We start from the raw sequence: 27,895 nt of genomic DNA, 5'->3' as shown, positions 1-27,895 counted from the left end.
CTAGTAATAACTTATGTATTATGGGTAAGGTTTTATTCCCCAAATGGGCAACTGTCATAAAATCCAAACCTTTGCTAGTGTATTGGGACAAAAGCAGCCAGTTTGTCAGTTCCCTTTCATTGATTTATATTAATATAATACTATTCTAATGCAATTAAGTGAAGAATCTGTAGCCAAAGGCAAAGGGGAGTTTTTCCAGATACAGTGGTGCCTCGCAAGACGAAATTAATCCGTTCCATGAGGCTCTTCGTATAGCGGTTCTTTCGTCTTGCGAAGCAAGCCCATTGACGGATTAGCGGATTAGCGCTATTAGCGGTTTAGCGGCTTTTAGCGGATCAACTGATAAGCAGCTTAGCGGCTTAGGAAAAGGGGGGGAGGGGAAAACCCCGCAGGAGCTCGCAAGACATTTCGTCTTGCGAAGCAAGCCCATAGGGAAATTCGTTTTGCGAAGCGCCTCCAAAAACGGAAAACCCTTTCGTCTAGCGGGTTTTCCGTCTTGCGAGGCGTTCGTCTTGCGGGGCACCACTGTATTAGGTAAAGGTAAAAGGTAAAGGACCCCTAGATGGTTAAGTCAAGTCAAAGGCGACTATGGAGTGTGGTGCTCAACTTACTTTCAGGCCGAGGGAACCAGTGTTTGTCAACAGACAGCTTTCAGGGTCCTGCCATTTACCTTCCCATCGCAGCAGTACCTATTTATCTACTTGCACTGGTGTGCTTTCAAACTGCTAAGTTGGCAGGAGCTGGGACAGAGCTACGGGACCTCACTCAGTCGCGGGGATTTGAACCACCGACCTTCTGATTGTCAAGTCCAAGAGGCTCAGTGGTTTAGACCACAGCGCCACCAGCCTCTTCATTCAGGGAATGACTAATCTAACAAATGAAGTGATGATTTGCACCCCCATCAGTGCACTGTCTGTGGGAGAATTTATGGATAGTAAATACCGTATTTTTCGTCCCACAGGGCGCACCGGCCCACAGGACGCACCTAGTTTTTTTTGGGGGGGAATAAAAAAAATTATTTTACCCCCAGGTGCGGGGCTGGGGAACCTAGAGCTTCCCACGACCCCAACCCCAAGAACAGGCTGCTCTCCGCAAGCCGTGGGAGAAGCCCAGTGCTACCCGAAGCCCAGGCACGACTGCTCAGCACGCCCAGGCTTCGGGATAAGAGGCAGCTCTGCGCAAGCCGTGGTAGGGCTCCCGCGGCTTGCGCAGAGCTACCCGAAGCCCGGACACCCTGGGCTTCGGGGTGCAGGCAGCTTTGCGCAAGCCGTCGGAGCCCGGCGGGAGCTCCCGCAGGCTCCCAAGGCTTGCGGATAGCTTCCTGAACCCTGGAGAGCGAGAGGGGTCGGTGCGTAACGACCCCTCTAGCTCTCCAGGCTTCAGCGAAAGCCTGCATTCGCCCCATAGGATGCACACACATTTCCCCTTCATTTTTGGAGGGGAAAAAGTGCATCCTATAGGGCGAAAAATACGGTATGATATTTATGGATAGTAAATTCACGACATGTTGTGCATTGCGGGAAAATATGACGAAAATGACCCACAGGTGATATTTAACACCTGCCAAACTAGCGAACATGTTTTAAAAAGAAAAAGGTAAATGTTGGAAATGCAATGGTAGAGGGATCCTTTTTCTACATGTGGTGGTCCTGCAAAGGAATCTGGGAATTCTGGGAAATTATAATGAATTTTAAAAGATATATCAAAATAACCTTCCCCAAAATGCATTCCTTTTGGGAATGGTAACAACAGAAGTCCCTAAGAAACAAAATAATTATTATATGCCACCACTGCGGCTAGAATCTGATTGGCACAAAGGTGGAGAATGAGTATGGTACCCACCAAGGAAAAGTGGCAGTTTAAAATGCTTGAATATGCTGAATTGGCAGGCATAAAGAACAGGGCAAGGGAGAAAAAATGACAAAGAATATAAGGAGGATTGGAAAACGTTTATTGAATATTTTAAGAACCAGTATAAATAAGTAACAAGTGCCTGGCAGTGCTGTGGTCCACGGGGTCACGAAGAGTCGGACACGACTAAATGACTAAACAACAAGAAGTAAATAACCCAGCAGGTCTTGGGTAAATCCAGCAGAATAGAAATCAGCAGAAATAACAGCATTTAACAGAGAAAGAACGTTGAAGATTAAAAATTTGGAATACGCTATTTAGCAGAAAGGTAGAGAAACCAAGAAAAGAGTGGAAGGGAAGCTATCAGACATTTATTTATATGTTGAGATTGATATGAAAGTCGTACAACTGAGGGGTGGAGGGAAGGGTGTGTGGGATAGGTTGTTTTTCTTTTGTTTTTGCATAAAAAATGCAGATAAAAATTAAAAATAAAAATAAGAAGGCATTTACATAACTTCTTAAAAGATCTTTTACAAAAAGAATCAATTTTGCTAATTTTCAAAAATTTTATGATACATAAATAAATACATTTTAAAAAGCCTTGAATCTAGATAACACCAAACTGAAATTTACACATGCTGCACAGATATTGACTCTTGTCCTCAGGGATCTTTCCAAGGAAATGTGGTCCTATTCGGAACTCTAATAACAATCTGAAATAGAAGAAACAATTGATGGATTCCTGGCAGAATGGTTTAAATCCACAAATCATCAACTTGTGCCCTCTCCACTTAGTTAGCAAATGGCTAGGTTCAATGTAGAAGACCAATGCCTCTGCTTATGATTTTTCTTGGTGACAGATTTCAAGATTCATTATAAAGTAAGACAAGTTTCTAGCTGATGTTGTGCAAAGATCAGGTTGAAAGTGTGCAGGCACTGAAGCCTAGTTCAGATCATTTGAGGTTTTGTATGAAGCTGTGAACAAGCGTCAGAGTTGAGCACTCCTATCTGCAGTCTCCTGTCACACACCAGCTTTGGTGTAAAATTGTTTCCATACATACAATTTACTGCCTTTCCTTCTAGAAACAGTATCTAGGTCATACAATGGAAAGGCTTACCTAGAGATGTCAGAGAATTGTGACAAAAACAGAAAAGCAAGCAGAAATGGTGGCAGCTCTGCGGTCAGAGAATCAAGTGAATACAATCGGTATTTGTTCACCTGATTGTTGTTGCCTTCTCGTTGTCCACAAATGGTATGTCATTAAATACTGTCTTACATTGTTTTGATGCTTCCTTTACACAGAAATGAATGCAAGTTGCACAAACAATGTTAAATAGTAGACAGTGAGGTTAATATTGTAGATTAGAAAGAAATCAAATTGAAGCGGAATGGAAATAGTGCTGATTGTGATTAAAATGGGCCAGAATGGAAATTGCTGATTTATTACATCCCTGGGAAGGGACGCGGGTGGCGCTGTGGGTAAAACCTTAGTGCCTAGGACTTGCCGATCACATGGTTGGCGGTTCGAATCCCCGCAGCGGGGTGAGCTCCCGTCTTTCGGTCCCAGCTCCTGCCCACCTAGCAGTTCGAAAGCACCTCAAAGTGCGAGTAGATAAATAGGGACTGCTCTCCAGCGGGAAGGTAATCGGCGTTTCCATGTGCTGCGCTGGTGCTGGCTCGCCAGAGCAGCTTCATCACGCTGGCCACGTGACCCGGAAGTGTCTCCGGACAGCGCTGGCCCCCGGCCTCTTAAGTGAGATGGGCGCACAACCCTAGAGTCGGACACGACTGGCCCGTAAGGGCAGGGGTACCTTTACCTTTACATCCCTGGGAATTACTATAATTCCTCTTGGCATATGACTTTTCCTGCTGTAGAATTTACATTCCTCATATACACATCAGGGTGACTGCAGATCCACTTTATCGGTATGTGGCAACGGGAGGCAATGACAAACTCCTTGCTTAGATAGGCACAGTTTTCGCTTCCTTTTACCACCAACCTGCAACACAAGGAGGAAAGGTGAGATGGGCAAGCCAGGCTGGGTGCTCTGTCTTGTATGGGTGGGAGAGTGTCATAAACTACGTAGCCAAGAATCCATTAGCAAGCCGCTGAAAATCCCTTGACTGGTGGCCATCCAACCTCTCTTTAAAAACCTCCAATAAAGGAGAGTCCACAACCTCCCAAGGTTTGATTGTCAGACAGCTCTTACTATCAGAAAGTTCTTCCTGAGATTTAGTTGGAATCACCTTTCTTGTAACTTGAATCCATTGATTTGGGGCTTGTGTTGGATGGCTTGCTTACACTGCATGACTGGCAGGCCGGTCAGGGAGCATAGCAGGATTGTTAGATAGCAGATTAAGAAAGTGTGAGAGTATATGGCTTATGCCTCCCTAATGAAACCACCTTTAACATTATGGAGAGATCTGATCCACGGATAAGCTTCACCCTGTGTAGTTTTGTGCTCTGGTTGTAAGACGGATGATCTGTACTTGATATTTTGTATTGTTTCCTTTCTCTTCACTGTTTACTGAAAAAGAATAAAATACTTACGTTTTTACTAGAACCTTCTCCAATGATTGTTCCACAGCAACTTGTATTCAAAGCTACGCTGCCTCCGTTCCTGGAGGCAGCATATGACTCATTATCAGGTCCAATCATCAGCCTTGTTCTCCATGAGTCTGTCTAATTCCCTGCTAAAGCTGTCTGTCTTGCGGGAGTGGATTCCATATTTTGTAAATCCCCCACCTTTCAGCTTAATTGATTGACCTTAAGAGAGTGGGAGAACAAGAATTTCTCCTTGCAGGAGCATCTCCATGCCCAGCGTTGAGGTCCAGCACTGAGGGCCTTCTGGTGGTTGCCTCGCTGCGAGAAGTGAGGTTACAGGGAACCAGGCAGAGGGCCTTCTCGGTAGTGGCGCCCGCCCTGTGCAACGCCCTCCCATCAGATGTCAAGGAAATAAAAGAACTACCTGACGTTTAGAAGACATCTGAAGGCAGCCCTGTTTAGGGAAGTTTTTAATGTTTGATGTTTTAATATTCTGTAGGGAGCCACCCAGATTGGATAGGGAAACCATGCCAGATGGGCGGGGTATAAATAACATATTTATTATTGGTACCATTACCATCATCATCATCATCATCATCTTCCACTTTCTCTACACCAGAGGTAGCTCAGGAGCCTTAGCTGGAGTTTGTCAGCAGTGTGGATGGTTTCTGTGTGTATGGTCAGAGGTGAGAAACCTCAACATATCAGGAAAGTTACTGAGAGGTTTGAGTGCAATTCTGATTCCTTGAAGTTCACATTCTGGAGTGATTTTTGGTTACAGATTCAGGTTTGGGATCAACTCACTGTTCCCAGCATGGTTCCTCTTTAGTCCCAATTCGGAGAAGAACAAGGACTCACGTGTTACTGTATTCTGATCCATCTGCCCATATCCAGGTATCATAGAAGTCCTTCCAGAGGCCAATCCAATGGTCAGCTTCGCCCTTGAACCGGAGCATGAACACCTTGGTTGAAAACACACCAACAGCTTAGAGCAATGCCTCCAAATGAGTCTTCCACCTCAAATAATGCCAATTGTGGGAGGAGAACAAACTTCCGACAGAGACCTGGGCAGTGAGACTGGAGATGCAAAGAAAGTGAGGCTTAGATAGCAGAAGGAAAGCTTTGCTGAAAAGGGAGGAAGGAGGTTCAAGGAGGATAGGAAAGTGGCTGAAGGAAGAGTAAGATGGATCATTTGTTTACATCAAGATTCAGGTAGATAGCTGTGTTGGTCTGATGCAGTTGAAATAGAAATAAAAATGAAAATAATGAAAATAAATTGTCCAGTAGCACCTTAGAGACCAACTAAGTTTGTTCTTGGTACAGTGGTACCTTGGGTTAAGTACTTAATTCATTCTGGAGGTCCGTTCTTAACCTGAAACTGTTCTTAACCTGAAGCACCACTTTAGCTAATGGGGCCTCCTGCTGCCACCACACCGCTGGAGCACGATTTCTGTTCTTATCCTGAAGCAAAGTTCTTAACCCGAGGTGATATTTCTGGGTTAGTGGGGTCTGTAATAACCTGAAGCGTATGTAACCTGAAGCATCTGTAACCTGAGGTACCACTGTATAAGCTTTCGTGTGCATATCTGAAGAAGTGTGCATGCACACGAAAGCTTATACTAAGAACACACTTAGTTGGTCTCTAAGGTGCTCCTGGAGAATTTTTTTATTATTTTTGTTTGCATCAAGTTATGACAAAGCCAAGTTACATCACAGATTCTCTTTATATTTCCATAAGGATAGCTCATCCTTATTGTTGTGCAGGAGATAATTCTCAAAACATTTATACATTTCTTGGTCTCACCTTTTCCAGCTCACTCTGAATCGCAGCCAGAGAAGAGCCCTGGGAAATGCAAAAGCTCTGGGCAGAAGTCCAGTTTCTTTCTTCTTCTGAGAAAAAGTAACACTTCCCTTCATAGCCAACCCAGCCAGCTGGGCACGCTGGTCCCAAAACAGCACAGTTATTCACATCAGGGCAAGTCTGGTTGGATTTCCCCCCTGCAAGAGAGAGAAAGTTCTGCTCTGAACTGGGATCTGCACATAACATTGGTTCCTGTCCATTTCAACCTCTGGTTGGGAGGGAGGGCAAAGAAGGAGTCAATAAGTAGCTCTTGTGGCTCCTGGATTCAGATGCATCTTGGAGAGAGGAACGGGAAGGAGCAGTAGAGGAATCACACAACTTGGGGGAGCTTTGTTGTTCAGTGGCAGAGAATCTGCTTTGCATGCTGACGGTCTTGGGTTCAATCTCTGGCATCTTCAGGTCGGGCTGGGAAAGATCCCCTCCAAAGTAATAATATAATAATAATTTATTATTTATACCCCGCCCATCTGGCTGGGTTTCCCCAGCCAATCTGGGCGACTCCCAACAGAATATTGAATACAAGATAAAACATTGAACATTAAAAACTTCCCTAAACAGGACCAAAGTCCCAGAGAGCCATTGGCAAGATCATGGATAATATGGATTCAGCCAAAGGCAGCTGTTTTTATAACTGCTGCTGCTAAGTGTGAACTGGCCATTAGCAGCCAAAGTGCTGGTGGCAGAGGTCATGACTGGGACACACCTAGAAGAAAACACTAAGAAAACAGGCAGAAAACTCACCTCTCGGGACAGCAAGAACAGAGATGGTGATAATGAGGAGGAGAATGAGGATGATGGATACAATTAAGATGGTATGCTTAGGCATGATTCTTTCACAGCAATAATTAGGGTGATCCCCTGAAAGGAAATGAGCACACACAAATAATGGTCTTGATTTACCATACTAAGGAAGAAGAACACAAATCTCACCTACAAGGCATGTTTCACATGTAGCCACATCAACACACACACAATAAACTAAAACCTCCATGGTGAACTGGGTTGCTAATACCAGAACTCGTTGATATTACTGCAATATCTATTTCTTTTTGGCATTCAGGAATTTGGAGTTGGTATATTTCAATTTTGCTTCTATCTCCTGTGTTGCTAGCACAGTTATCTCTGCAGCATCATAATATGACAGGTAATATTTGTATTTGTTGGAGATTTTCCCAGCTCTTTTTCTTTTTGTCTAATTTCACACAGAATCTTTTTGTATTGATACGGAAGGGGGGGCATGTCTTCTTCACCTTCTTCGCTACAATATTTCCATTTATTTCCAATTGTCAATGTCAAAAGGGACTAAAATCTATAAAATTCATAGAAAATCAACGTGCCAATTTGCTCAATTTCTCTAGAACTCCATGACACCTCCCCTGTCCTCCATATTCCCTCAAGCAAGGTGTCAAGACCCTAATCCTGTCAAATCACTCTGCCAAGCCTTTCCTCCAGGCAATGCCAGTACATGGACCATTGTCTTCTCATCACCGGTACTCAGGATGTGCTTATCTGCGCATATCTCCAGCTCTGCATATTCCCCCCTCCCTCCTCCATATGTTAATCCTGTGTAACCCAACCTCTTCTTAATGTATTCATGATGTAACTGGGATGTGTTTTGCACTGGGGGCATGGAGGGAAGTTTCAAAAGTTTCTCACTGTTCAATCTCGCCTTGAACCTGTTTCGCAATAAACTTGGATCTTCTGCAGCTTGCTCCTGTCTCCGGCTGAGCTCATTTTCCTCCGCAGGGACCCGCGGACTTAGTCCGACGAGCTGGGTGGCAGAGCAGTCTCGCACTCAGATTTTACTGTAACAGTATGTTCTCCTGTCTCTCTTTTTTAAGTCACGAGTTATGTTGTATAAAGCAACCTCTTATATGTGTTTTACTTGCCTCCCATACCATACATATTTCTGTATTTTTATCTAAATTATTCTCAAATAATTCTTTTAATTTGGGGCTGGAACACATTAGCCAGCAACCTTTGGACACCCAGACAGTCAAATTCTTACTGAAATATGAGTGACAGCCCCTCCCCCTCCCCACAGGAAGACTTGGGGGCCTCACCTCACAGATGGCCTCATCCAGCTCATCTGCAAAGTGTATGTTAAACTGGGCAGGCGATTCTGGGATTCATCCTTTGGGGGCAAGAACTGATCACTACTAGGAATAACAAGAAGGGAAACAGGGATTGACTCTTGCCAAAATAAGACATTTACTCAGAAAAAGCAATATTTTACCTATAGCTGAAGAATTCAACTGGTCTCACAGACCATCTACAGAACTGATATGCATCTTCAATTATCTGAGGATATGCAGAAGACATCTCCTTGGCCTCAGCAACGTGACTCACCTTCAATTCTTTTCAGTATATCTGAGGCAGGATGGGCAGAAATTAATTTTTTGGGGGGAAATGATATATAATGAATTGAAAAAAAATGTTTAAAATGACATTTGTACAAAAAACCAGAAGCATTTTTGTTAGGGATTGTGGGACAAGCCCTGCCAAGGAAAAGAAGGAATTTATTTATGTATGCTACAACAACGGCAATAGTCTTGATAGCACAAGAATGAGGAACCCCCGACAAAAGAACAGTGGCAAGAGAAATGGATGAACTATGCAGAACTGGCTAACATGACATATAAACTGTGAGATAAGGACAACTGTGACTTTAAAGAAGAATGGGAACTTTTTACAAATTATTTTAAAAGACAACAAAATGGACTGGACTCCTTGGCAGGTTTTGAATAAACATACACAAATTTATTGTTGATAACATGATGAACAGATATGGAAGGATATATACAATTTTATAATATGCAGAGGAAATATGTGCAGTGAAATCAGGGAGAGGAGCTGAGGAAAGTCCTTGGTGTGTGGGGGGGGGAGGGAGACTGGGGGGGGGGAATTATGTAGGTGATTATATGGTTTGATAATTTGTTATGTTGAAATTGAGCAATAAAAAATATTTATAAAAAAGAAACTGAACTTGAATAGTAAGCAGAGCCAAAGCTTCCCAGACGCTGCAGTAGCCAAAGATGACATTTTGTGCTTATGTGGACTCCCCTGCCATTGCCAATTGCTTTTCTGGCCGTCATGCTGCAGCAGTTTATTCAAATCTTCATTATCCTTTGTAACCAAAAGGCTTAGCTATATTAAAAACCGCCTTCTGTTTAACCACTTATCTGGTTGCTATAGGGAAAGGGGAACTGTGTGCAGGTAAATGAGCTGTGAGCTGCTGGAATGGGGGCAGGTGACTTCCTCTTTCCCTTAACCATGTCTGCACTAGGCATGGGGGAGGAAGATGGGGAGGGGCCCAGCACAGAAACCACCATGACTGCCAGATGGGCAACTGCTTCTGTTTCTATGCTGGGCATGGAGGGAACAAAAGCAACCAAGCCAAGCAAGGGGACTTTTAATCTCACTATTCTTCAGGCACCCCTCTGTGTTTCTAAGCTGCTTGCAACAAAAGTATTTGAATTGCCATTTGTTCTGATTGAGCGCTAAAGAGCAGTTTTACCCAGGGGGAAGCAGCTGGACAAGAGAAAGCATAGATAAGTCCCGAGATGCAAAATAATAACAATAGTTGTTGTTACTGTTATTAATTTTATTATTTATATGCTGCCTATCTGACTGGGTTGCCCCTGTCATTCTGGGTGTTTCGCAACAGACTATTAAAAAACAGCAAAACATCAAACATTAAAAAACTTCCCTAAATTATCTGCCTTCAGATGTCTTCTAGAAGTCAGATAGCTGTTTATTTCCTTGATGTCTGATGGGAGGGTATTTCACAAGGTGGGCATCACTACCAAGAAGGCCCTCTGCCTGGTTCCCAGTAACTTTTTAAAAGGCTCTCTGAATACTGTCATTCTGGGAGGTTTTTTCCCCACTTCAGAAAAGCTAATGAAATGCAAAGATGCAAATGGGTGGCCTGGTGCTTGTATTAATAGGGTTGCAAAAATAAAAATAAAAATGGGAATCTGGGGTGACAGAGGGCCATGAAACAGAGAACACCTTTAACATGCTGTATATATTTATATGCTAATCCTCAGCTACTGATGCAAAAGATACTGGATTTCAAAAAAAGCAGAGAGATTGAGGCAATCTTTTGGCTAATATTATTGCAGGGCTTAATAAGGACAATCCTTCAAACATGAGAGGCTTGTATACCTCAAGTTTATACATTCCAGCAGCTGTATATAAATACATCTGAAAAACTGGCTCACTTCGGTTAAACAAATCCCAATAGGATTTTCAAGAATGTGGCCAGAGCTCTACAGAAAACCATGCCAGTGTGCCGCTTGCAGCAATTTCCACATGACTCTTGCTCAGACAGACCCCCAAGGAGAATGTACAAAACCTCTAAGCAGCTTACAAGAAAGTCACATTACCAATGAAAACATTTTAAAACTATTAATACATTTAAAAGGAAATTACATGTTTTTACTACTTGTTTTTAACTGTTCTCATTGCTTAGAGGGTTTTTTTACAATCAAGCAGTGTATAATTTTTCAGCAATGAACTGAAAAGAGACAACCATCTAGTTTTAGAGGGTGTGATCATTGATTAGAAATCAGGAAGATGCATATGTCAGATATTCCAGACTGATTAATGCAGTATATCAACATTACACACACAGAGGCTGCCATATGTTTGGAAATTTCCAGACATTGCCAGTATTTGGCCTTTGAAAATTGCTTCTGGCTGGAAATTTCAGAACCAGTTTTAAATGTCTGGGGAAACCCAGGCATATGACAACCTTTCGGCAATTATCTGCATACAAGGAGGAGGCATGGGGAAGAGTTGTATCTCAGTGGTTCAGCATGGACTTTGCATGCAAAAGGTCTCTGGTTCAAATCTGGCACCTGCAATTATTCCTGGGAAAGACTTCTGCCCTAAACCCTGCAGGGCTACTGCTTGCCACTGAGCCAGGTGGACCAGGGGTCTGACTTGGCAGAAGTTAGTGTCCTACGTAAAAGGACCGGGTAATTGAGCAAGAATTACGAGGTGCAGGCATTTATCATTTGCATCAGCAGATACTCTACAGAGAACAAGACTAGCTCCTGTACGGACTCCACATGCTGCAGGTTTTGTGAAGTGGCATCGGCAAACAACACAATCTTACTGCTTAATATTTTCTTCTAACTTACACAGGCGAGAACTTGGTCTTTTGAAGAAAAATGTATTTGGGAACTGGAAGGGGAGAAAGGCAGACACACACACACAAAATGTAAGCCAAACGCCAACAGGTTTCTAAACTAGGCATGGAGAACTGGTGGCCCCCAACTCCCATCAGCCCCAGACTGCATAACCAACAGGGGCAGGAATAGTGGGGCTTTTAGTCCAGCAACATCTGGAGGGCAAGACGCTCCCCCCATCCCTGCCCTAATTCCCAGGGGGAAAGATAGCTGCCTTGCAGGCTACACGCTCGCATCCATACACACCACAACCAGCTGTCGAGGAGGCTCTGCAGCTTTTTCAACTTACCTGTCTTTCTTATTTTGGAAAAATGTGTTTGCCAGTCCAGGGGTTTTTTGCCTCTTTGGGCAGCTTCTGTCTCTTCAGGCGCTCTCAGGCTGTATTTCTCTACAGTATCATCATCATGGCTTATCATTTCGCCTCTCTCATTGCTGTCCAGCACCAAGTGCCCAGGCAGAAGAGATCAATTCCCCTCTGACGACACCTTCAGGTTAGAAAAAAATAAAACATACTGTTGCAAGATGCTACCCCAATTGCTTCCAGACCCTCATCCAAGGTCCACGTTTCCTTTTGGAAATGAGGCACAGCGGAGACTGTGGTGCCTTTTATGATATACGGTTTATTTACACATAGATATAGCCAGGACGGGACGCGGGTGGCACTGTGGGTTAAACCACAGAGCCTAGGACTTGCTGATCAGAAGGTCGGCAGTTTGAATCCCCGTGACAGGGTGAGCTTCCGTTGCTCGGTCCCTGCTCCTGCCAACCTAGCAGTTCGAAAGCACATCAAAGTGCAAGTAGATAAATAGGTACCTCTCCGGCGGGAACGTAAACGGCGTTTCCGTGAGCTGCTCTGGTTCGTCAGAAGTGGATTAGTCATGCTGGCCACATGACCTGGAAGCTGTACGCTGGCTCCCTCGGCCAGTAAAGCGAGATGAGCACCGCAACCCCAGAGTCGGCCATGACTGGACCTAACAGTCAGGGGTCCCTTTACCTTTACAGCCAGAGCCAAAAGTGGATGGGTTCCCAGCATTAACACCTAAAAGGGTTTTGTTTTCCCATCCTTGGATTCAAACAGACACAAAACACTGCTCTGTCTCTCGCTTCCCAGCTTTTTGCTCACAGAAATTGTTTATAAAGTTTTCTGAAACAAACCCCCCCATCCCCACAATCTTTATAAATTTTTCAATAGCATATTGCCTGGGGACTGGGTACCAGATTTTAGCACCATTAAAGCCAACAATTAAAGAACTGTTCTGCCATAAAAAGGCAGCAAATGAGTCAGAGTTCCCTGATTCTTATGTCCCTTAACGTTTGCTGATGACATCACCCCGATGGTCTCTCATCGGAAACATCAATACCGGAGACTAGGGCTGTGCTATAAATCTATATATATTCTGATACCAGGTTTCAGAGCAAATCGTGGTAACAGTTTGTTTGTTTTAAATGACTTTGCAATTTAACGCATATTGTGTATGTGGTATTAAAAAATCCCAGGAACAAGTGTGTCATTTGAACGTATGTTCAGCATGGCTGGCAATGTTCTTCAAATACAAAGGGCATCTCTATTGCCAGAGAACGCCAACATGCAAATTTTCCTTGCAAAAAATATAAACTTCATTTAATCATTTTTTGTTCTGTAAAATTCTACCCATCCTTATTGGTTTGGCCTGGGTTATAAAATAAATGTAAATTTTCCTGCCAATAAAAATATAAAATTTGCTTATATTTTGTTCTGATAAAATTTATCCATTACATTCTTTCTTCTTTGGCCTGATTTAGAAAAGGAAGTTAACCAACAATCAAATAACTGGTGTTGTGCGATGCATACTAAGATTCAATAGTAAATTATATTTGATTATCCATTCAAATATAATTTGAATATTTGTGACACTGAATTTGCTTTTTTCCCCTTGTTAAGTAGTGTAATTATTTTTTTAGGGAACCTTTGATATCACTGCTACTAATTACTTCTACAGCTTTAATGTTAGAGAAAATGTTTTACTTTTGGTAGAGTACTACTATAACGTAACAGTTGCAACAATATGTTAAAGGTTAAGTAAAAAATTATCAGGTTTAGATTTATGTTCGCCTTTACGTACCTCTTCATTTCCCCAAAAACATTCCAATTCCACCCATCCACTCCCCAAGAAAAAAACCAGTAAAAAATAGAGTTTTGCTCAATGGCTTCTAAATTTCCAGCTCCTTAACACCTCTGCAATAATGTTAAGTCATTTTTTTGTTGCCTTGGGCAAGATAAAGTGACTAACCAATTTAATCAATAACCAAATATGGTTCCTGCTATGTGGTGTCCTTGCATGTGTAACCGGGAGGCTCATTTTTTGCCTTTCAAGGAAAATTCCCAGAGCTAGAAAAGCTAAAAATAGAAACAAACACTAGGGAGCAGAAACGGATATTGAAAAGAAAAAGATCAAAAGCAGAAATCCATCTTCAGGAGCAGCATTTGCAAAAAGGGGAGCGGCACGGGCGTAGCCAGGATTTGGGGGGGGGGGGGAGAACCTCAATTTACTATGTATTTTTATTGATTTTTACTGATTAGGGGGCAGCTGCCCCGCCCATGCTCTACCCATGGGTAGGGAAAGCTCCCTCCTTCTCAAAAGGGCTAAAAGTATATTTTGCAACAGCAATTTAGCTGGCAACGATGTTCACCTCAGGCTATTTCTTAGCCTTGTAAACTGCAACGCTCTTGACCCGATTTCCTGTCCCTGACCAACAATAACCAGCAAGAAAAATTCTACTCTGCCAATTGTAGCAACACCAAGAGAGGGATACAAGTCTTACCAGGATACCTGCAGCAGCAGGCAGGTGCCCACACCCAGGTAAGTTCCTTCGCTGAGCTTCTGCTGAGGACAAAGCAGCCTTCAGGATCCATGCAGTAATTAGCTGGGCAGATGGGGAAACCCAGAACGGAAATGGCTGTGGTTTTCAATACTGGCATCTGTCCCTCTTTCCTTCTCTCCCTCCCTCTGACGCTCTCTCGAGCCTCTGCCTCCTAAAGGCTTGCACAGCTCTTCGTTGCAGCAGCCCTGGCTACAAGCTCCCCAGGCGAAGGATGCCTCTGGGGCTGGCCAGGGGGGCTGGTGTCAGGAGCTGAGGCAGCTCAGGGACCATGGACAGCAGCAGCGGCTGCCCAGAGGCCTCCAGAGGAGAGGGGAGAGGAGAGGAGCTGAGGGAGCCCTCCACAAGGGAGGATGATCAAAAAAGGGTAAGAGGCTGCCGGCTCTGTAGGCAAGGGGTGACATAACTGGGCTGCTGAGCCTCGCAGGGGCGCCACAGAAAGAATGTAGTTGCTCAACGGAGCCACTCAATAGCCAAAATATCTGTGGTTGTTTGCTTGTGGGTGATGTAATTCCAGACTATGACAGTTAGGCAGAGGTAGTTTGGAAGGCTTGTTCCTGAGGAGCAGAGAAGCTTCACCTGAACTGAATTTGATTTGAAAAAACTTTCTGAGTTCACCTCTCTCTCATTTCATCTTTGTGCTTGATCTGGGTTAGAAGGCTTTGCTAACAAAGGGGTGCCCTTGGGCTTGCTCCAGAAGCTTCAGCTGGGAAAGAATGCAGAAGCGAGATTGCTGATCGGGAGGAAGATGAATGACAGCATGTGATAACACAGATAACATCACAAGGGCAGCATGTGATAACAAGTGGATGCCCTTGTGATGATGTGCAAAGTGCTGACCATGTGAACCCTTGTGTCACTGAGATCATCCAGAGAGGCCCTGTTAGCTGTCCCCTGTATTACGGAGGCTTCACCAGCCTCAAGCAAAAGTTGGGCATTTTGTGGAACAGGAAAGATTTGGCAGAGAGCCTCACTTTTGATTTTCAGGTGTCTCTTGAAGATATTTTTATGCTAACAGGCCTATGCAGTTGTATAAAATTTTATTGAGTAGCTGGTCATTTTAGTGATTGATTGAACTGCTTTTGTTGTTTTAAAAAAACTGTATAAAAAGTTTGTATGTTGCTGCACACTGCTCTGATGTTTTATGAGGATGGCATATAAATGTTTATATAAATAAATTACAGAACTGTAGCTAAGATCTTCTTGGACGCCTTTAGCCCTGCTGCAACCTCCAAAGCTCTTATTTTGTGACAAGGAAACTGGTGGCACCTACTCTTTTGCAATAATCTCATTTACTAAAAACGTATCTGCTGATATGTGCATATCTGACCACCGACGCCAGCTTTTAATGACCTTAGGCATGTGATGCTTTACCGTTATACTTTATTGGGATAGTTGTTTGTTTATTTCGTTTTTTTAAAAAATAAAAAAACCATGGGCATCAAACGAAAAGCAGTATGCAAATTATTTTAATTAAACAAACAATCCCCTGAGTGGATGGTGCAGTGGGCTGCTCCACCCACCTGAGCTCCCGGCAGCCTCAATTTTCCACTGATATGGTGTGTCGAGTGTATGTATTAATGGCAGGGATGCAGATTGCCAACTTCTTTAGAGCATGGACATATGTGGAATTTTGATAAGGTGCTGTTGGTAGGAATCACAAAATGGCTGCCATGGGGGCATATCATAACACAAAACTTGAGAAAGTAGTATACTCATTACCAATCCGTGCTGGTCCCCTCCAGACATCCATCTCTCCCTCTCCCTTGTCCTAGGAATTCCTTCTCTTTCCATGCTTTTCTCTCTCTCTCTCTCTCTCTCTCTCTCTCTCTCTCTCTCACACACACACACACACATACACACCCGAGCAATTTCTATTTAGCATTAAATGCCCTACCCAAGCAATCTCTCCCCCTTCCCTTCACTTGCAGAGCTTTCCAGGGGTCCAAGGTGCTGTTCAAGCACTGCCTAGGGATTATCTTATTCCCCTTTCCTGCCCTCCAAACACTTTCCAGTGAGGTACAGCCTAGTGGCAAATGTTGAATGCCTTGCTTGTTTAAGGCTCAGGTGCCAATGAGAGAGAACTATCTGATAACGGAGAGATAATTTAGTTAATAATTCTCCAGATACCACACTTCGCCTCCACAGCAGTTAACAACACCAAAAGAAACAGGAGACATCAGAAAACACTCAGCACAACAGAAGCCCTCAGAGTAATGAAGTAAATTTAGTTAAATAAATGTCTCCACTTTAAAATGTCATGAGTAACCCAAACTAAACCGAACAACCAAGGACTAGGACTAGAGTAACAAATGATGCGAAAAGGCAGATAACTGCCCCTAGAAGTTTACAATCTAAATTTCAACAGTGCAGCAATTGTTAATGAAGGGAAGGAGAAAAAGGGACGATATGCAGACATGAAAAAAACGCTATAAATAAGCCAGAAATTAAATTGTTTTAACAAAGGGGGGAAACTATGTAAAAACCGCTTAGAATTTTTTTTTTTGCTCTCCAGCACCACCTGGTTTTGCAGGCTTATAAAGCATGCAAAGCACTGTTTTTTGACTGATTGCAGCTGAGTCCAAAGAAGATGGTAAGACTATACTCAAGTCAAGTTACTAAACCCAGGAAGAGATTAAAACTAAGGGCTTAAATTGAGAAAGGATTCACAGGTTAGAGGTGGGGGTTAATAGAAATGTTCTGGGAGGGAGTTCTGAGCATTAGGGGGCAGATATTCCTGCTAAAGGAAGCCCTGTAAAACACAGTGACACCCACAGCCAGGTTTTCACACCCTCAGATACAGATCACTTCCCAAAAGCCCCTGGCCCCTTTTTTCTTCGTTTCAAGTCTCACTTGCTGCTTCTTTGCAGAACTGGAAAGGGGAAGCGAGAAAACCATCTGCTTAGACTGAGTGACTAACAGGTGTATGTTGCTGTCACCTTTGATGGGATACAGTGCCCCTTCATCGGATGCATGAAGCCGTTATACCAAGTTGCTTTCATGCGCAAGCACACGAGAGAGGAGAGGAAGACTGTAAGCAGCATGGTCAGGAAGAAATGAAACGTTGTGAAGTGCAAGCAGTGAGAATTACATTAACAGTGCCCATTCACACACGCAACATTACTGATAATACAACCATCCTTGTTCAGCAGAGGAGCGTAATTTACCGTAATCCAATGAACTTCTGTGAATTTGCCAAAAGACACCTAAATACTTCCACAGAATTATTCACAGACTCTTCAGTCCCTAACAGTTCTGGGTTCTCCCAAGGAGTTAACATAGCGATGCCGGTCACAAATTCTTGCCATGTGCTGGGGCGACCTCTATACACACACGTACACGTGTTTCCCCCCCCCCTCCATCTGGCCCCTTAATAGAGTAAAAACAATTGTATGATAGAAGCTAGGCAAAAGCCTTCTCCCCAAATGAGGGGAGGCCCCCTGCCTAAATTCAGCACTGCCTCCTTTGCCATTAAGCTGTGACCTCCCTCAACCCCCTGTTGTAAATCTAAGCTGTCTTCTTCTTCTTCTCTGGAAGAGTCAGGCTGGGGAGGCGGTCTCGCCCATTCCTCCTCTGCCCAGTCCCTGACAGACAGAGGCTACACAAAAGCCTCCTGCCCAAGTGAGGGGAGCCCCCCCGGCTTGAATTCAGAACAGCATTTTCTCACTTTCCCAGAACTCCTTTATTCCACACCCCACACAGACAGCCAAGATCCACGCTCCAGAAGCAAGCACTTATGCGGCTTCCCAATTCCCGCCTCCTCAGTCTCCTTACCTCTTCTTCATTTAAGCAGAGGTTGGATGGCCACCTCTCCTGGATGCTTAAAATGAGATTCCTGCATTGCAGGGGGGGCTGGGCTAGATGACCCTCGGGGTCCCTTCCAACTCTACAATTTTATGATTATGTCTCCCACCCATCAGACCTGCTTCCACTCTAGAAGCTGTTCATATCGGGTTCTAAAGATTTTTTCCTCTGGGACAAGGCAGAAAACCTTACCTCTCAATGAAGAGCATGTGGCGCTCCTCCTCCTCCTCACATTTTCCGGGGTGGGCCACGTTACTCTTTCCTCCAAGTTCCTGTCACGATGTGAAAACCTATTGGCTGAACAGCAGAGGTCCTTCAATAGTAGCTCAAGTCCATTGGCAGCTAGCAGTCTGGGGCAAGCTTGTAAGGGGCATTGCAACAATCTGAACTTTCAGTTTTGAAACACGTGGAAACTGATCTAAACGTTAGCCGCAGCTGTTGAAGCAGTTGCTCTCCGAGTAGCCAAACGAATCGGCGCAATGAGCAAAATGCCACAGAATCCACGACATTCTACCACAGCATCACTCAACCTGGGAGTCGTGAAGCTTTGGGTCTCTCCTGTCAGAAAACTCCAGTCAAAAACTCCCGTCGTAAAACTCCAGGAATGCGTCCTGGTGCCTTTGTTGTAGCTGCTGCTGCAGCCATTGGAAGGAAAAAAACGGGGGCCGGGGAAGCACAATGCTTGATATTATAGCGACTGCAAGGCTTGTTTGTTTTTTAATGCAGTTATTGAAAACTCCTTGGAGCTCAACATTTGTTGTTGGAAAAGCGGGGTGCAAATATCATTAAAAAAGAAAAAGCAGCTGCAATCCTAAAATGAGAAATGCGTGAAAACCATGATGAACGGTTCCTACACATTTAAAAGAAAGGTATAAAAGCAGGGGGAAAGAGCAGCATGTCTTCCTTGAGGCCCTTCAGGGTAGCCTGGGGAAAAAATGTACAGGCGCTGAGGCATAGCTGCTGTCGAAGGAAAACCGTTGCTGTTATCTTTGTAAATGCACCAACCGTCACTACCCTTACTTCCCTGGGAGTAAGAGCTGAGTAGGCGTGGCTAGAATTGCTCTGCTCATAGCTTTGTAGTAGGTGTGGGTTTTCCACACAAACATGCACACAATTAGCATTTGGAAGCATTCCAGAATAAATAGCATCTACAGAAAGGAAGGAAAAAATGAGATTCTGCAGGTTGGTTTAGACTTGCCTAAACACAAATGGTTTAGGGATTGAAAGTTTATAGCGCAAACACACTCCATGTGCCAGGTGCACAGCAGACGGAAATTCAGTCAAACCACGAGGCAAAGACAAAGAGCCTCTGCTGCACATTACCAAATTTAGCAATTCACTGATAAAAGTACCTATGTACTGGGTCAATCAGAAAATCTAACCAGAACATTTCTGGGTTCGGGTTAATTTTAGGACTGGGTTAGCGTTAGGGTAAGAATTATAATCAGGTTTGGGTTGGGGTCAGTGTTTTATGTTTTCTTGTGATTTTGATTCATTTGCAGTTGGTTTGCTTTTTTCAATTTGTTGTGTTGCTGCTTTTTCACAAGTTTTCTGGTAAGTTTCAGTTTTAATTCTAAATGCTCAGCTGGGGAGCTAAGTCTCCCCTCTTCCCAGCTGAGAGATTCCTGCCCCCACTGCCTGGCTGCCTTCAGGTGGTGCAACTTCCAGGCTGCTTCCACCTTCCCTGACCCCAGCAACTATTCAGCCTGGCTACCTTTGGGGAAGGTGGAGGCAGCCCGGAAGCTGCATCTGAGAGCCCCTGCACCATCTGAAGGAAATGGAGTTAAATGTTAAACCGTGCATAATAGAAATACACCAGTTTTTAATTTGGTGGATCCTTGCAGCTAAGGGGAAAAGAAACAGGAATTTGGAAGCCCTGATTGAAACCGTCCCAAATGGCTGATTTCCTGCCATGGCTGCTGGCTGCTTTCCCAGAACACCAGACCCCAACTGTGCATATTTTCAGGGGTAATAATCCCTGCTGACCCCCACCCCAGGGTAGGGGGGGGGACTGGCAGTCACCCGCAGTTCATCCAATAGCTGCCGCTCGCTACAGAAGGGATACTGGATGAGGCTGGCAACTCTCCAGAGTCATCGCCATGAGTGGGGGAGAGCCCTGTTTCCTAAAATCATTAAAATTTGGACTAAGAAACAGACGTGTTCTGGAAAGGAGGAGATAAAAAAACCCTTGCTAATTAAATCAGTCACTGGATGCCAGAGCTTTGATTTGAAAAGGACTTTCATTGTGGTGCTTCATTGTGAGGTGAGCACCTATATCTTTTTCTACATTTGCTAATCATGACTTTCCGAACCTCACAATAAAGGAATTCAGTATTTAAGCTGTGTTGCTCTCAGCGGAGAGCCCCAATTAGAACAGGCAAAATAAGATCAGATATGAAGGGCTCGAGCTGAAAAAAAATGGCGGCTATGGCGTAGGAGAAAAAGAAACTGCATCCCCCCCCCCGGGGGAGGGCCTTAGGACATTTGGACACAATCGGGGAATATTTCACATTAAAAAACTGCATTTGGTTGCATGGATTTCCTTTCCCTTTTCAATATATGGTGTAATGTGAATGCAAATGTGAAATTTTGATTTGGCTCGCCTCCCTAGGGCCCGGGGAAGCAGGCGTGCATCCTTAGATGAGCTAAGCTAAACATTCACCAAACAATTAGTGAAATATATCCCATGGTATTGCTTTTCTATGGATGTTCATTTATATTTGGAATACTAGCTCATTAGACGTCTGAAAGACCTAAAGACTGCTGCGCCATAAATTTTATCAAAAGGAAGGTTGGCATCTGTTGAGAAAGCAGGAACAGAGCCCAGAGCATGGAAGATAAAGCGGAAAATCAAAGATGGGGTCACAGAGAGGACTATGCAAGTGTGTGTGTGTGTGTGTGTGTGTGTACACACACATAAACAACAGAAGATATTGCCTCCTGCGTTAGAATAGAAATATGGATTTAATGGACACGAGTCATACACCAGGACTGCATAAAATAATGGGGTAAGACTGGGTTTATGAAGCTGGGAGAAAACCAAAGAAATGAACGCAGGAACATTGTTCCTGACATCCAGAACATGGGAAGCTCCCTTGAAATTATTTAAAGGGAAAAGGGTGGGTGGAGCCTGGGAATCCAAAGGCTATATAATTATAATTTGTTCTGTGTTTAATTGGTTCTGCTATTTGTACGGAAAATGGGAAAGTTGTGGAAGGGAAATTTTGGTCGACTTTAGGAAAAAGATTTAAGAATGAATAATGAGGTATAAGTATTGATGTTGAAGTTTGGATAAGTCAAAACTGGTTTTTAAAATGGTCTAAATTAAATGAAAATAAGGTTTGCAAAATAAATTGAGGAAATGGAAGAAAGAAGAAAAGTAAAATAACAACATGTTAGAATAAATTATTAAGTTAAAGTGGAGAAATAAGTTAAGAACTTGCTGAACTGATAATTTAAATTGGAATACAAGAAGGGGAGGTGTGAGGAGGTCTGAGAAACAAGTTAAAAGAAAATAAGTAAAATAAGTAATTGAAATTTTATGTGTTTTTAATTGTTTTTAAGTTTTGGATTTTTGTTATTTTTTGTCTATTTTTGTTTTTGTGTGGTTTTTGAAAATGCTAATAAATATTCATTAAAAAAAAGAAATTATTTAATTCAGATTGTAATATTGGTTTTATTGCTTGTGTTTTAATGTGGCAAGATTCAATTAGAATTATTAATTGGAATGCCTTTAATTGAAAATAAAAATTATTTACAAAAAAACCGTCCCAAATGTATTAAGTCGCCTCGGGATTTGAGTATTCATCAAGTAATCGTTTGAGTGAATCAAGTTTAATGGGGAGGCTTGCAAGCAAGAAGCAACTATTGTTCATGTATGCCTTGCATGCCCGATTTTGGGGCTGCGCTGGGGGCTCCCCGAGCATGAAACCCCCAGCCCCCCAAAAGTGCTGCTTAACCCCAATTACAAGAAATGCGGGGGTGAGCGCCGAGGCACCTCTCGCATTTATGGGGAAATTTGCAGTTCGCCCATTGGCAAGTCCCATCGTTGAAATCCCAGCAGACTTTGCGATGAGGATTATGCTTGGAGGCGAACTTAGGATGCCTGCTAGCCTCCTGCGGTTTGTTGTTATTTTCCGAATACACAATCTCAAACCATAATGGCTGATCCAGCTGATCCCATCTGGTGTTGGATAGGTGGGAAGCTTTCCGGCGAAATTCTGTGTCATAAGCAATTGCAGCATCTTCTCCTGCCAATGCATACACCTCCCTTACAATTTTGAGGTAGTTGATAAGATGCCACGCCCGCTTAGGGTAGGCCACGGATACCACTCCCATAAAAACATGGAAACCCTCAAGCCAATTGGCGAAGCATCTCTCGACCTGAGGTGCCCCATTCCGGCACTTCAACTTTCCCCTACGCATCGCAATCCATGTCGGCACTAATCTGAATATGTCCACATATTCCCCGTTCAGAATTTTTGCCTGCAATTTTGTGCTCAAATGATAGCCAGGATCATTGTCTGTAGTGTTTAGCTGTTCCACCAAAGCCCCGTCCTTCCACTCTAGAGTTCCCCCAAACCGTTTGCGGTGGGAGTTGGCTCTCCGCTCCAAGCACCAGTATGGGAGGGCCCCCAAATCCTCTCCTTCACCCCAATAACAACCAAGCGAGGCATCGCTATCATCTGAACTTGATGTGCCTGACTCATCATCACCATCATCAGAGTCGTCCTTGCGCCTTTTCTTCTTTCCTTTGCCACTACGCTTCCTTTTGCACTTTTTTACTGGAGACTTAGGCCCAGCATTCTGATCCTGACCAGGCCCCCTCTTCCGCTTTTCAGCTACTGCAACCGAAACCCATGAGCCACTCGGCCCCTGCACCATTGCAGCAGCAGCAGCAGCAACACCTTGAGACTGTGCTATTGCAGCCACAGGACGGCTGGCCACTTGGGCACCCTGAAATACACTAGCAGATGTTGTCGAGGATTGGTTAAACAAAACAGATGACGTACTAGGAAGCTCTGGCGTCAATTGTACTGGAGGCGGGCGAGAATAGGTATGGCCTGGAGAAGCTGGCATAAAACCTGGAGGCGTTGCCTGGGTTGAAGGGGGTTGGTAAGGTGAAAAGCCAGAAAAAGCTGACGAAGATCCCACCACATGACCCTGAGTAGAGGACAAGGCGTGGGATTGGTTCAGTGCCCGAGCTTTGAAACTGTGGACCAAGCCTTCAAGCCCCTCGATGAAACGTATGAAGGCGTGATTGGGTCTTGATGCGGGCACTACGTCAGCCTGGGTAGGGGGTATGACTCCAGAAGTCACACCAACACTATTTCCCATTGCAGTCAGAGAAACTTGGCGAGGTAACAAACCAGACCCTTGACTAGCGGGGGCTTGGGCAGGAGGAAGCCTAACAGTCCCACGCCTGGTGCGTGGAGGGGAAATGGCCACCTTCTGCTTGGAGTTTACGGGCATGGCGACTTGGCCCAGGGTCAATTCAAGAAGGAGCTGAAATAAGTAACAGATGAGAGGACACACAGGCCGGCAGCAACACAACCAGGGCACTGAGCAGTGTTGTAAAACAGGCCCGGCACCCTCTACACTGGTCAGCAGCAAGCACTACCTGGGCCAGAAGAAGTCTACTAAGGTTGATATTGCATAAGCAGGCCAACAGCAAGCACCACCTGAGTGCAAACAGCCAAGCTCAGTACTACTAGCACTGGCTGGCAGCCAGCACCACCTGTGCACAGTGCAGCGTAATCAGCTAAGCTCAATATTGGCCACACTGGCAGGCAGCGGCACCTGTGCCCAGCGCTGCACAATCAAGCAAGCTCAGTATTACCTACACCAAGCTTAACAGATGGAACTTCGAAAGGACTGTCTAGTACTGCCTAGACACTGGCTGCAACACCAGGAGGCAGTATTGTTGACACTAAAAAGCCAGCAGCCTTGGGCTTAGCACTGACCACGCTAACCAGCAACTATAAGCACAAAATGAGCAGGCAGGCGATCAGCAAGATTCACCAAACGATCAGGTGATCAGCAAGAATCACCAAACCAACTGCAGAATCCAAATAGGACAAAACGTATTCAAATGAAAGCTAGAGTTATTATTATTACTTATTTCTTATTACTAGTTCTATTTTAACCTACTTCAATTTTGTTTATATTGCTTTTATCAATTTTATTTTACAGTTGCGCAGAAAGTAAAAAGGCACATGCAGCAGGGGATATAAACCTGGACTTCCAGAACAACAAGGTAAACTGGGCAGAAAATTAGGAGTGAAAACGCAGAATGAATCGAAACAAAAGTGGAACAAAGCAGCTCAGAATTAATAATGGGAAATGCAAGCCTGCCTAAAAGCACAGAGGAATGCCAGCAAGTAAGTTGAGAGCTGGTGAAAGAGCTGCTTCCCGCCGTTTACTCAAAACAAGGGACAGGGCCGTGCCTCTCCCAAAATGACCGACTGCCCCGACCACGCTGCCCTTAATCAAAATGGCGACGAAGGCGACGCCCCTTAAAGACCAGAAACCGAACTGGGCAAACAAACCCAGAACAAAATAGGGCAACAGTCAGGATGCAAACTTCCAAGCCAAAAAGGAAGGAGAGTACCGTAGATTTCCAAAGCAACCCCAAAGTAAACAGAAAGCCCCTAGAGGCAAGGGACAGAGTCCAGAGACAATCAATCGGTGCCGCAGCTCAAACAACAAGCAAACGAAGCCACCCGCTCTCAAAAGCACCCACTCAGTAAATGCAAATAAACAGGAGCACAAAATCCACGGAGGAGAGGCAAAAGGTGTGTGTGCATAAGAGTCTAAACCTAACCCTACTGTCGAAATAAAACGTGCGGCTGGCAACCCGTACAAGAAGCCTGCTGAGCAAAACAAAAAAACAAAAACCCCGCTGCAGCCCAGCAGCTGAGAAGCAGGAGCGCGCAGCTAATGGAGCCTCTGAGCAGCTAGTCGTGGGAGGCTTGCTGGAGCCAGAGGCCAAAAGCCTCGTGCAGCAGCGGCAGGGAGCAAAAGCAGCAGGGATGCAAAAGCGACTGCACGGTCCTCTCTGGTCCTGATCCGAAGAAGAAGCAAGGAAGAAGAAGGTGCACTGAGATTAAATTGCCCGCGGCCACACCCACCCTGCCAGCAGATTGGCTGGGGCTGTCCCAGCTCGGATGACGAGACCGGCCGTGACGTAGGAGGGGAGAGGCAGCCTCCCTCCACCCCGACGCGGGAAACTGTCGAGGCGGGGCTGGCTGGTGGCTGCGACGCCGCCCCCCGGGAAAAAAAACATTTCTGTTGCAGATGCCTCGTCCTCATGCCCGCAAGCCAGCAGAAACTGCCCCCGCACAATGCTGCAAGGAGGATGCGCTCGCTTAGTCGACGCCTTGCAGCCCCAGAGGGAGGAAAGCAAAGCCCGTCCCCGTTTGAAAACTGGGGGGAGCGCGTTGCAATCGCGCAGAGGGACCTCGGCTACGCACAGCAAGCAAACAAGCAAGCGCTCAGCTTTGCGCTCCAGTGCTGCTAGCAATCTTACAAATGGATAAAGGAATTTTCCAGTAGCATCTTAGAGACAACTAAGTTTGTTCTTGGTGTGAGCTCGTACCAAAGAACAAATTTAGCTAAGGTGCTACTGGACAATTTATATACATATTGGACTGTTCTCAGTGATTAAGGCTTACAGGAACTTCCGCTGAGAAGTACGGTAACTCCCACTGAGTGCAGATGGAATTCTCCCTGACACGTGTAAATGATCTAGGTTAGGGTTACTCAAAGGAGGTTTGGAAGGCTGCCTTCCACTTCCACCCTTTTGAGAAAAAATGGTTCCATAAAGCAAGTTCCCCAAAAGATAACCTCAAGCTCCTTTCATGGAACTCGCTTCAAGGTTTGCTATTCTTTTATTATTTTTAGAGGAAGTGGTAGTAGCACATACAGTGACTGTTGGACCCCCTCTTGGTCTCATCTGCTCAATCTCCTGCAGCCTGCCTTCGCATGCACGGGAAGTCCCTAAAACACCAAGAGTTTGAGACTCATAGGTTCCCCTCACCTGGTTTAGCCGGCCAGTCAAAGCTGCGCTGACAGCTTCTCGGAACCGCAGGGGGAAAGCTGAGTGCAGGGTGGGGACCAGTGCCGGATATACGTGTAAGCTAAACAAGCTATAGCTTAGGGCCCTTCTCGGGGGCAGCCAAAAAAAATAAAGGGGGGAAACTGGATGTGCATTTCCAAAATATAAGATAAAAAACAAATAAAATAAAACATACAGCAACAGTGTTTTGTGTTGTGTAGGGACTTATTAGGTCCATAAATTACCATATAGCAGCGATAATTTGTTGTTGACAAAGGACAGCTGGACATATAAAAGACCCCACTACTTTCAATAGCTTAGGGCCTCAGCAAACCTAAATCCGGGCCAAAGGTGGACAAACCACCCCAGAAGCAGCACAATGTGTCCCCCACCAGAGCTACCACCCCTCCCCTAATGGATGCAGTTAATCACTAAAAACCGTACATTTATTACATTGACACACAAAACACATTTTAAATTCTCATTGCAAAATGTTTTGTCTTCTGCCTTCCTCAGTTGCTCTGATAAAAACGATGCTGCTTTCAAGGTGGCATTTACAGACCTTTGCAGATGGAGTGCTCAGAAGACCTTCGTTCACTAAAGCTACGCAAAAGTGGAGGCCGCGTAGTGTTAATGTGCTCAGCATGTTAATATCCACAAATTCCCCCCTTTTGCTAACATTGTTGGATCTATTTGCATCACCATAGCAATTATTGATAAATCCGGCAAGCTATGTTTCTCAGAATTAAAGGGTTTTCCTCCATGTTTGCAGGGTAAAAAAATGGCAGCTTCTATATTGTGTGTGTAGGTCAGTTGCAGTTTTACCCAGTGCTTTTTTCTGGGGGTACACAGGGGTAAGCATACCCCTAAACATTTTGTGAATCTAAGTTTGGCCTAATTGAGGGGCAGTATTTCAGTATGAGTAGGAAAGTGAGAGTACCCCTAAACATATTTTTTAAAGGGAAAAAAACACTGGTTTTACCTGTGTACTGCATATGAGATCCTGGGTTTTGGTTTTGTTCATTCAGTGATATAAATTATACTGCAGGATGTGCAGGTTGAGCTGTCCTGTGGCAAAACGCTAGAACAGGAGGCTTGTTGATCACTTTAGCAAGCCTTTCAGAGTTGCTAACAACAGGTAGCTTTCTCTAATTGCCAGGTTCTAGTTAGGAGGTGCTGGATGGAAACTGCAACAGGATTTTCTTCGCCTGGAACACTGTATGTGGATTAGGCTCCCTGCATCCCTGCATCTGTTGGCAAGAGCTGCTGTGCCATGTACATCCATTAGCTTAGTCTAGCCTGCCTCGCAGGCTGTTGCAATGTGCAAATATAAAAGGCAGGAGGAGAGGGGAGGAAAATAGACAACCATGAGCTCCTGGGTGGAAGAGCAAGAAACAAATACATGGCCACCAACATGGATGGCTTAAAAAGAGGACTAGATGAATTCAGGAAGGATGAGGCTCTCAGTGGCTTCCAGCGTTGCTGCCAGTCGCGGCCAGTGTGCTTTTGAATACTGCTATATTGGCAGCCTGCATATGCATTTGAGATCTGGTACCCAAGAAAAGTGCTAGACCTTGCCTGCTATATACTGTGTTAGATTATTATCTATTATGGTCACTTTTTAAGACCTTACCTGTGGTTTCACAGTTGAGACGCCGGAAAGGGTGCTTGCATTTCCTTTGCAACCCTGAGCCCCACATTCAAGAGATCTAGCCAGCATCTA

The 27,895-nt window shown here is 44.5% G+C and overlaps 3 protein-coding genes across 12 annotated transcripts in view; 1 reads left to right on the top strand and 2 right to left on the bottom strand.

The window, feature by feature from the left end:
* LOC310837896 (C-type lectin domain family 2 member D-like) overlaps positions 1 to 27,895 on the top strand; it is a 201,075-nt gene that overhangs the window by 86,036 nt on the left and 87,144 nt on the right. The gene's annotated exons all lie outside the window — the stretch shown is intronic.
* LOC310837989 (C-type lectin domain family 2 member B-like) lies at positions 1,931 to 27,877 on the bottom strand. 9 transcript variants are annotated; one of them, XM_083725298.1, is made up of 8 exons: positions 18,304 to 20,136; positions 14,256 to 14,357; positions 11,743 to 11,938; positions 7,000 to 7,116; positions 6,202 to 6,395; positions 5,256 to 5,359; positions 3,664 to 3,852; positions 1,931 to 3,287 (listed from the first exon to the last, which is right to left on the bottom strand). In XM_083725298.1, the coding sequence occupies exons 3-7, from the start codon at positions 11,867 to 11,869 to the stop codon at positions 3,690 to 3,692; spliced, it is 705 nt and encodes a 234-aa protein (XP_083581424.1). In that variant the 5' UTR covers positions 11,870 to 11,938; positions 14,256 to 14,357; positions 18,304 to 20,136; the 3' UTR covers positions 1,931 to 3,287; positions 3,664 to 3,689. The 9 variants fall into 9 exon arrangements, with proteins under 9 accessions (XP_083581424.1, XP_083581427.1, XP_083581426.1 ...); XM_083725301.1 differs by lacking the exons at positions 14,256 to 14,357; positions 18,304 to 20,136 and adding an exon at positions 27,806 to 27,877; XM_083725300.1 differs by lacking the exons at positions 14,256 to 14,357; positions 18,304 to 20,136 and adding an exon at positions 26,155 to 26,240.
* On the bottom strand, positions 21,767 to 24,794 carry LOC310838633 (uncharacterized protein). 2 transcript variants are annotated; one of them, XM_083726176.1, is made up of 2 exons: positions 23,798 to 24,794; positions 21,767 to 23,736 (listed from the first exon to the last, which is right to left on the bottom strand). In XM_083726176.1, the coding sequence occupies exon 2, from the start codon at positions 23,586 to 23,588 to the stop codon at positions 22,071 to 22,073; it is 1,518 nt and encodes a 505-aa protein (XP_083582302.1). In that variant the 5' UTR covers positions 23,589 to 23,736; positions 23,798 to 24,794; the 3' UTR covers positions 21,767 to 22,070. The 2 variants fall into 2 exon arrangements, with proteins under 2 accessions (XP_083582302.1, XP_083582303.1); XM_083726177.1 differs by having other exon boundaries at positions 21,767 to 23,797; positions 23,854 to 24,794.

This window comes from Podarcis gaigeae (genome assembly GCF_964106915.1).
Source record: "Podarcis gaigeae genome assembly, chromosome: 2".
Classification (NCBI taxonomy): domain Eukaryota; kingdom Metazoa; phylum Chordata; class Lepidosauria; order Squamata; family Lacertidae; genus Podarcis; species Podarcis gaigeae.
This window is presented reverse-complemented; position numbering and strand designations above follow the sequence as displayed.

Bases quoted from the DNA above. Each gene is read 5' to 3' on its own strand.
- LOC310837989 (XM_083725301.1), bottom strand. From the start codon at position 11,869: ATGATAAGCCATGATGATGATACTGTAGAGAAATACAGCCTGAGAGCG. The intron at 7,117-11,742 runs GTAAGTTGAAAA...ATTTCCTTTCAG, and splicing joins TTCCAAAATAAGAAAGACAG to GGGATCACCCTAATTATTGC. The intron at 6,396-6,999 runs GTGAGTTTTCTG...TCTCTCTTGCAG, and splicing joins TGTTCTTGCTGTCCCGAGAG to GGGGGAAATCCAACCAGACT.
- LOC310838633 (XM_083726176.1), bottom strand. From the start codon at position 23,588: ATGCCCGTAAACTCCAAGCAGAAGGTGGCCATTTCCCCTCCACGCACC.